The 9,575-nt window shown below is 60.2% G+C and overlaps 1 protein-coding gene across 1 annotated transcript in view; it reads left to right on the top strand.

Annotated features, from left to right (window-relative positions):
• The window catches only part of CADM3 (cell adhesion molecule 3), a gene marked incomplete at its 5' end in the record, with an annotated part of 8,016 nt that extends 3,137 nt beyond the window's left edge, over window positions 1–4,879 (top strand). The window contains 5 exons of the mRNA XM_019472580.1: window positions 56–225; window positions 2,244–2,366; window positions 3,531–3,656; window positions 4,186–4,251; window positions 4,761–4,879. Of these exons, the coding sequence (XP_019328125.1) occupies window positions 56–225; window positions 2,244–2,366; window positions 3,531–3,656; window positions 4,186–4,251; window positions 4,761–4,879 (604 nt within the window). The remainder of the gene's footprint in view (window positions 1–55; window positions 226–2,243; window positions 2,367–3,530; window positions 3,657–4,185; window positions 4,252–4,760) is intronic.
• Between the last annotated feature and the right edge of the window lie 4,696 nt (window positions 4,880–9,575).

The raw sequence follows: 9,575 nt of genomic DNA, 5'->3' as shown, positions 1-9,575 counted from the left end.
CCCGCCCGGGGTGCTGGGGAAGGCGGTGGTGCCTCACCGCCATCCCGCTTCGCAGCCCCCAGGAGTTCCTGTGGGAGAAGGAGGGCAGCGACGTGCCCCTGCAGCTGAGCTCTGACAGCGTCCTCATCTTCCCCTTCCTCAACAAGAGTGACAGCGGCACCTACGTCTGCACAGCCACCAGCTCCATGGGCAGCGTCGTGGCCAAGTACAACCTCGACGTCAGCGGTAAGTGGGGCCGCAGGGCACCTGGCATCACCCAACTTCTCCCAGCAGCTGCTGGATGGCACAGCCACCTCCATCCTACCTGTGTCTCCCTGTGAAGGGGCGCACGGATCCAGGGAGGGCTGTGGTGGAAGGGGAAGCTTTGTGGTGCAGAGTGGGTGTGTGCATGCAGCTGAGTCCTGGCGCACTCACTGGCAGAGTGCTGCATCCCCAGCTCCTCTGGCCACATCCAGCCTCCCTGTCCTTCCCTGCACTGTGCAAGGCTGCTGCCTGGGGCCGAGAAGGGCAGAGAGCAATTTGGGGGAGTCAGGGCAGGGACATGGCATGGCCCAGGCTGAGCTCAGTCCCTGTTGCCTCCAATGGGGAGTGGGAGAGGCTGCAATGGGGGAACTGCAGGGGCTGCCGGCAGGACTCTGCTGGAGTCTCTGGGATAGGAGGAAAGGCCAGTGCTCCTGAGCCTGTTGCAGGAAGCCTCTGCGTGTTGCCACCACAAGCCAAAAAGGATTTCCAGACGGCACCGACCCCTCCAAACCACGAGGTGCCCTGCCAGCCCTGTCCCAAGCTTCTGGAGACAGGCCCCATTGCTTGCCCTGAGCTGCTGGACCCGCAGGCTTGCCTTGTGTCCCACGTCCCCAGAGTGTATCACCAGTCGACACCCATCCTCGCGTGGGAAGGGGCAGCATGCGCCGCCTGCTGGCACGGTGCCATCCCCTCACCACCTCCCCCTGCCCCAGCTGTGCTCTGCCACCGTGTTCGTTGTCATTGTGCCCTGCTATGTCCAAGCGCCATGTGTCACACGTGGAGCAGAGCTGTGTGCTGCGTGGGGCTGCGAGTGCTTCTCCAGCCCATCCCTGGCTGGTGGCGGTGCTGCCCTGACTCCTGTGCTCAGCACCCAGCCACTTGCCCAGCAGCTTTCCCATGTTGGTAGGAGCCTGTTTCCCTGCGGTTTTGGCCTTGGATTTGGGGTTATCCTCCTCTTCTTCCAAATCTCTTGCCTTCTCTCTCCTCTCTACCAGCCTTGGACTTTCCATCTTCCAGCACTTGTACATGCTCCAGGTCTTCCCTTTCCCGTCTCCTTTCCCTCCCCTCCTGTTTCAGGCACTCTCGGCATCCTTCCCCTCCAACATGGCAGCAATGGCACCTCAGGCACCCTGTCCCCCTGAGTCCCTCTCCTCTGCCTGCCCAGGATAAGCCCCTAAATGCCCAACCCTGTGCAGTCATCCTTTGTCACCCCTTGTGTCCCCCCCATCCCCCTGGATGCGGGGTCTGCGCAGGGCGCTGATTCCTGAGCCCGGCTGTGAGCACACAGCAGTACCCAGAGCCTTCCGCACCCATCCAGGAGCAGAGCAGCCCCCAGGGTGCTCAGCAGGTATCCGCAGGCTCACAGCAGCATCCGGGGTGCTCGACACCATCCATGAGCACACGGCACCCAGAACACCAGTGTCCCTCACCTGCTTGGTGTCACAGCCCCCGGCAGAGAAGCTCCACATATAGGCTTGATTCGCCCTTGTCAAATCCCCCCTCTTTTTCCCCAGAGCTACTCGGGTCTTGGGCACCATCACTGGAGCAGCCGCCTTGCCCGGCTGAGCCCTCGAGCCTGCCTGCCACAGCAGCCACCTTGCTTGGCTGTGAGGGAGAGCGGGGACGGAGCAGTCCCCGAGGGTGTGCATAGGAAAGTGCAGGTGGCACCTCACAGTGGGTGACACTTTCCGGCTACTGCAGTCCCAGGGCTCCCAGGCAGGAGGGTCCCAATGGGGTCCCTCACAGAGGAAGGGGTGACCAGGGGTGCTGGCAGGGTAGGAGATGGAGGGAGATGTTCACAGCAGTGTGTCCCAGAGGACAGTGGCAGGAGAAGAGGAGTGGGACCCGTGGCCAAGAAAGGGGTCATGGAAGGAGCCGCTGAGAAGAACGGGTCCCATCAGGCTGGGGGGAGCCGGGGTCCCCTCCGATGGGCTCTGTCACGCCTCACTGGCACCTCCCGGGGTTGATTCGTGTCCCTGTGTTTTTGTTGTCCTCCCCAGATCTTTCCCAGCTCCCCACCCCACACGTTCACTCCACTCCAGCCCCTCCGCCGGGCCCTTCCCAGCCCATCTCTCATGCTTCCATGGCCACCGCTTCATCCTTCACTCCAGCTCCCATGCAAGGTACCGTAAGCTCCTTTTCTGTCTCTTTACGGACCCGCTGCTCCCCAGCCCGGTGGGAGAAGCTCCACAGGAGGATGGTGGCCCAGCCCTGGGCCAGGGGCACCCTTGCCACATCCCAGGTTCCCAGCCAGGCTCCAGTCCCTGTGCAGCTGCTTGTTGGCATGTGTGGACTCTGCAGCCACCATCTCAGCACTTCAGGGTGGTGGTATGCAACAGAAAGAGCTGAGGCCCCAGAGCCTGGGCTGCATAATGGTCCTTCAGCTCTTCCTGGCAGGTTGTGGCAGCAGCTGCCTGTGAGCTGCAACCTGTGCCTTGTGTCCGTGTGAGATGTCCCTCCATCCTGTCGCCTCCCCTGTTTGTCTTTCCCACCCTGTCCTGTCCAAATGCCTACTCTGAACGTTTCTGTGGCTCTCTCCCCCAAGAGCTGGTGGGGCACAATGAGAGTGGAGTGGAAGGAGGATTTGTCCCTGTGTACCAGGGCTAACGCAGGATCCCAGCACAGACTGCGCTACAAGATGCGGCTGACTTGGGACTGGCCTTGGGGTCCCACCTTCCTTGGGGTGCCGTCTCCTCCTGGGGTGCAGTGTATGGCCATGCCAGCCTGCACGTCACCTTCCTGCTGGCATGGCGCAGGGGAAGAGTGAGCCAAGCCTGGCTCTACCATGTGCTCAGCCTCCCCTTTTGGGGCAAAAATTCCACCGTGAAGGATGGGGCAGTGGGATCATGGCTGTGCCTGAAGGCAGCAATACCACGAGCTGCACAAAGCATGTTGCCGGTGCTGCTCCCTGGGACACATCGCAGGCAGCTGGGCACAGGGATGGGTTTGCCCATCACAGCTCTTCTTGGCTGCCTTCTCACCCAGGCAGGACTCCCAGCGCAGCCATTGGGGCTTTTCTTGGCTGACTCCCCACAGGAGCTGGCACTGATGGCCACTGCTTTCCCCTCCTTGCTTCCCCCACTGCCTTCCCTTTTCTTGCACCTACCTCGACAGCTGTCATCTGCAGCAGGATCAAGCTGATGTCACTGAGCCGAGCAGGATTGGGCCCTCCAAGGCACGCACCTGCAGCTCTGAGCGGTCTGTGGGACAAGCAGCAGCCTCTGCCGCGCAGCAGAGTCCACAGCATCTCCTTCTCTCTGTTTTCTCTCCCTTTGCTGTCTGGGCAGATGCGAGCCCGGTGCCCTCAACCTCCAGCACGTACCACGCGGTGATCGGCGGGGTGGTTGCCGTCATTGTCTTCCTCCTGCTCAGTCTTCTCATCGTGTTGGGACACTACCTGATCAGACACAAAGGTACGGGGTGGGGGAGCTGCACATGGAGGGGCACGGAGCCAAGACCCCTGTGCCACGTCGGAGCAGGCAGTGCAAGGTGTGCTCACCCCTCGGTGGGTCTCTGGGAGCAGGGCTACATCCCCAAAGCGAGTGGGCAGCGTGGGGCAGGGGTGAAGAGAGGCAGCTCCCCGTCCTGCAGACCTGCCCCATGTCCAGAGAAACCCAGTGCAGCCAACGGAGCCCTCCTGGTTTGGGGGCTGCTGGCCATGCCCATGCTGGCACCAACCCCAGCGTGGAGATGTCACAGTGAGTCCTTGGAGCTGGGCAGCACCAGGTGGAGGCAGCTTCTACCCCATTTCTCCATCTCTCCTTTATGGCTTGGTATCCACTGCTCCGGGACTACCCATGCCACTGTCCCCGTCTGTGCCTGACCCCACCTCCTCCCTCTCCCTGCCCTCCTCGCCATCCCTCGAGCCCTCCACCTTCCTCTTCCTCCTTCCCCTCCACCATTTGCATCTCCCCATCCCTGGACTTTTCATCCGCCCGGCAGGTATGTGCATAAGACACGGGGAGACGGTCACATCCAGACATCGGCAAAACCCAGCAGAGGTGATGTGTGAGTAAGAGCACCCCATCCCTGCCCTCTGAGCCCAGCAGAGCTGCCGCCTCTGCCCTATGCCGTGCCGGCTCCAGGGGCAGCCGGGAGCTGGAGCCTCCTTGCAGATGGCAGTTTTGCAGAGAAACCCTCCAGTTTTCTGAGGGGGAACAGGGACAGGGATGCAGGGAGGGGCAGACAGTGGGGAGGGCAGGAGATGTGCCTGGAAATGCAGGCAAAGGCTGCTGCCTGCAAAGGGGAGGCAGTTTCACCCTCTGGCTAGAGATGACTGCAAAAGCCTTGAGCAACCCAGGCGAGGCTCGGTCCCCGGGCAGGGCTTGTCCCAGGGAAACCGGTGACTTTTCCATTTCAGGCCAAACCCAAAGGACTTTCCTCTCGCCTCCACTTTCCAGCCAGCCCTCGCGCTCTGCCACTGGGGCCCCTCCAGGCAGCCCAGCCTCCCCCTGCTTGCGTGGGAGCAGGGTGCCAGGAGGGCCTCCCCGTGACGCTGAGCCCCTCTCCCCACCCAGGTACCTACTTGACCCACGAGGCCAAGGGGTCAGACGACGCCCCAGATGCTGACACAGCCATCATCAATGCAGAGGGTGGCCAAGCCAGCAGCGACGACAAGAAGGAGTATTTCATCTAGGGGTGTCGGAGGGAGTGAGAAATGGAGCCAAAAAACCCCGATGGAAACGGAAATCAGACCACAAACCCCACTCAACCCAACAGATTTTCTCTCGCGCCCGGCATGGGCAGATGGACAGACAGAGGGATGGCGGGACAGAGAGCAGAGAGCGACCGGCCTGAGACATGATGCTTCTTCTTGAACTTGTACAAAACGTTATTATTACGAACAGCAAAAGCCCTGGCCCCGTTTGCTTGCTTGCACCTCCATCCCTGTGACCAGCGCTCGCGCAAAACACAGACGAACCAGTGAGTGAGCAACTTTCCTTCTTCCTTTGGACCTTTGCTTTGGTTTCGTGGCTGCTCTTTGCTTTGGGCCCTTGGTTGGGATGTTGGGCTGGGGTCAATGTAGCTCTTTCCTTTGTTTCCCTCCATTTTGGTTTCTCTGACATCCAAGGATAAAATCAGTTCCAGGCTCTGGTACAAGCTCGGGGCAGCTGGGCAGCCCCTCTGTCACGAACGCTTGCCCTGTGCCTCCCACCGAGAGCCAGGACCCACGTTCCCATTGCTCCCCCCAACCTCAGCTGCTGTGCGATGGCCCCAGCCCCAGCTGGGACAGGGAGCGCGGCCGGTGGGACAGGAGCGGGATACCGACAGGCAGCATCTCTGCGTTCTTGGCACGCGGCTGGGGTCAAGTGGGGAGGGACCCCAGGCCCCTGCCCTGATTTTATCCTTGGTGGTTCTTGTTGAACAGTGTCCATTCGGGAGGAGAGCTGTCCTCGTGCAGTAGATGTGTGAAGGGGGGGGATGAGCTTCCAGGGTGGGAACCGCTGAGGCCCCCAGAGAGACTGGGAGCTGCCAGGCACTGCAGCTCCCCGGTCCCACCCCAGCGGGAGGGGGGAGGGCAGAGGTTTGGGGGCGAATCCAGAGAAAAAGCCCCAACTTTACAAATTCTCAGATTGGAAACATCAATTTAAACCATCTATTGAGATGTTCAGTGCAGGAGGCCACAGCGCTGGGAGCACCGGGCAGAGCCAGGAGAGCCAGTGGGCCTGTAGCCATCGCCACTTCCTTCTTCGCTGGGCTGGCTCTGGGGCACCCAGAGCCTCTGGAAAGGTAGTTTAGACCCTGAGGGTGGCTTCAACCAGAGCTGACACAGCTCATGGCACCACGGGAGCTGAGCTGAGCTGGAGACGACCTGCTCTCCAGCGCAAGCAGCCTAGAGCGGCATGAGGCCTGGGATTCCTCTGGCCAAGGAGATGTGCAGAGAGGGTCTCCACCGGGGTCTGCTTCTTGGAGCTGTCTGTCCCCCTTCCCTCCCCAGCCCCTTCCCAGGGCAGGTGTGAGCTTGGAAAAGGCCGTTTCCCTCTCAGCTCCAAGGGCTGCAGCCAACAGTGGCCGAAATGCCTGGGTTTAGTGTCTCGGTAGTTCGGGGATCTCCAAGAAGGCTTGGAGGTCTTGCCCTACCTCCTACCTGTTTCATTATCTCTTCCAAGACAAAAATAAGAAGCTTTCCCAACCTCTCCAGCATGTCCCCAGGGTCCGCTTGGCCCACCCCAACCACACACGGATGGGGCTGCAGGGAGCTATGCACTCCAGCATCTGCAGAACACCCCACATCCCCCAGGGAGCCAGGCCCCATCCCTCACCCTTGGGATGAGGTTTTCCAGCTTCCCAGGATCCCAGCATCTCTTGGTCTGGACACAAGGGGTTTGCAGGAGCTGTCTTTCAGCTGGGAGCCCCTTCGATTTCGGGTTGTCTGGAGGAGGAGAGGCCTTTGGGAAGGAGCAGAAGCCCTTGGTGGTGTGGGTAACCTCACCTTGGAGGTAGAGGAAGAGCTTGTGTCCTCCACCATGGGGTACCAGGTGCCCATGGGGCAGGTAGTGCTGCTCCCATCCAGATGCTGCGAGCACATGGCGCAAGGAGGATGCCCACAGGAAAACCATCGCAGAGCAAGCAGGGCTGGAAGGGGGCTGGGGCAAAGCAGGCGAGGAAGAAGAGGCATGGCTCGGTGGCAGGCACAGGGTGTGAATGAGTGATGCATTTGTGGCACATGCACAGATGTGATTAGGTTCACTGTGGCTAAATCGTGTGTCAGGACCATGCAGGCAGCAGGGTGTTAGCACCACAAGAGAGAAGTGCACAAAGCCTTCGTGGTACATGGCGAAGAAAACCTGCGGTTTTCTTGACGTTGTTCCTCCCTTCCTATCTCTTTGGAGGAGGACGTTGGCCTGGAGTCCCAACGGTAGCTCCGAGCTCGTTTCAAGGGATGCAACCGTTGCTGCCGGAGATAACACTGCAGATGTCGATGCTGTTAACTACTCCACTGCACACTGAGCATGTATGAATGTGCGACCTGACGCTTCACTGAAGATCTTTAACATCCACTATCGAATAGAAGTAATTCCTTCAAATAAAAATGCAAGGACATGTTTTCAAGTACAATTTAATCTCATTGTAAGTCTACGTGCTGTAGATCGTTACAAAGAAAGCCCTAACCCAGGGGTCTGGGAGGGAAGGGGGTTAACTGGTCCCTAGGGAAAAGGAGGTGGGAGCTGACGTCGGACAGGGAGTTTTGTGCCCCTTTGAGGCAGCGCAGGCATGGCCGTGGCCAGTTTCTCCCCAGCACCGCTGCTCCAGAGCTGCTTCAAGGGCTGGCACCAGTGGTCACCGCTTTGCCCTGGTGAGAGAAGTCAGGATTTGGCCTTTTTGAGATGCGGCATGGTATGGGACATGGCAGGATGCAGCACGGGGAGGACCGGGCACAGGCAGGGCATCGGGGTGGGACCTGCTGCCTGCAGCAGATGTCAGCAAAGGATGGGCCGGGTCTCACCCCAGGTGGGCCCATTGTCCTGCTACAGCCATGGCGAAAGGCTGAGCTATGGCCCCAGGTGTCACAGGTCCTGGGAGTGGTGGGAGCATGAACATGAGGCTGCATCTGCAAGCAAGAGCCAAAGGGCTTTGGTAGATGCAAGGGAGCAGTAGACCCTCTGCCACAGGCATGAGGGCAAGGGAGATCCTGTGTCACATGTGAGGGGTGACAGATACACCAGGTCACACGTGTGAAGAGGGAGATGCTGTGGGATGAGTGCGAGGGGTGATGGGGACACCGTCATGAGGCTGCAATGGGGCACGTCGCGGTGTGGGAGGGTGCAGTGATGGTGCACCCACCATGCTGCCGGTGGAAGGAGAGAGAGGACACACCGTGTCATGAGCATGATGGAGAAACCACTTTGCGAGTTTGAGGCCCTGATGAATAGATCATGTCATGGGTGTGAGGTGTGGTGGGAAACACCATTTTGGGAGCCCAGGGGCTTGGTGGGGTACGCCGTGTGTTGAGTCTTCTGGGGTGGTGAATACACCATGTCACAGGTGTGCAGGGGAACAGGTACACAGCCATGAGTGGGGGCACGATGGGTGTCAGTTGTGAGCTGCACCACACCATGAGTGTGTTAGGGTGATGTGAAGGGGGGGTTGATGGAATACACCCTGTGTGGGTCTGAGGCATGTGCTGTTGTACGTGCGTACAGCGCTGTGGTACACCGGCTCAGGGCTGTCAAGGAGGGTTGGGTACACCATGTCAGAAGTACAAGAGGTGATGTGGGTCGTGTGAAGGGGTGAGAAGCTACACCTTGATGCTAGCATGGGGGTGACACCACACACCATCAGCGGCACGGGGAGGCAGCGGGGTACATGGTGTCACTGATGTGGCCGATGGTGGATGCGCTGCACTGCGGAGGGAAGAAGCAAGGGGGCAGGCAGTGCTGCTGGGGCAGTGACATGAGGGACACACTGCCACAGGGGAGAGGGGACACCGGGCTCCTGTCCCTCCCTGCCGGTGCCCAGAAAAGCCAGGCGGTGTCACCACGTGCCTGGGAGAGCCCAGGGCACCAGCCACCTCCCTGGGCCTTGGTGGCCCCTTCAGGAGCAGGGGGTCCTCGTTAGCCACACGGGCAGGGGACCTCCAGCCCCATGTCCACGCTGTGCCACCATTGTCACCTGTGCTGGGCCCGGGGCATCCAAACCAGGATGCGGCCAGGGCCGGTGCTGGGGAACCGAGGAGAATTCAGGACCCTGTGGTCCTCGTTTGCAGCCAGGCCTGTTCACTCCCGCTCACCAGCCCTGGCGAGGCTCCGGCCACTTCCCAGCTGGCACTGAACTCTCAATAGACATGAAAGCCATATTTGTAGGGAGCTCTGGAGACGCCATGGGGTGGCAGCAAGGCAGGGCAGAGGATGGTCTGTGTTGTTGTGCTGTGTTCTTGTATGTACATAAAAGGGAGACAACGAACATCGATGTGACTTTATAACCTTTCTAATATCCTGTGCTAATCTTGGAAAATAATCCTATAAATATATCTGGATTACACACATTACCTGCCTGCACGTCTCTGCTTCTGCCTGCGCACACCGGCCACTGCCGGGGCCTGGGAGGTGTCGTGGCCGTGACCCCCCTGGGGCGAGGGGGAGCCAGGGGCACAGAGGCCGGGGAGGGGCAGAGCTCAGCCTGGTGGGGGGACATGGCTCACCCTGGTGCACAGCATGGGAGGGACGCAGCTGAGCCCATCACACAGCCTGCTCAGTCCCCCTCAAGCCCTTGACCCTTGCTGCCCCCCAGCCCCCCAAACCAGTCTCCATCAGCTGCCTGTTCCCAGTCCCCCTGTGCAGACCCCCAGCCCTTTCACCCTCAAATTCCCCCACCTAGTCCCCCAGACCCCC

The sequence above is a fragment of the Aptenodytes forsteri genome, unplaced genomic scaffold, assembly GCF_000699145.1.
Source record: "Aptenodytes forsteri isolate BGI_AS27 unplaced genomic scaffold, ASM69914v1 Scaffold276, whole genome shotgun sequence".
Taxonomy (NCBI): Eukaryota; Metazoa; Chordata; class Aves; order Sphenisciformes; family Spheniscidae; genus Aptenodytes; species Aptenodytes forsteri.
This window is presented reverse-complemented; position numbering and strand designations above follow the sequence as displayed.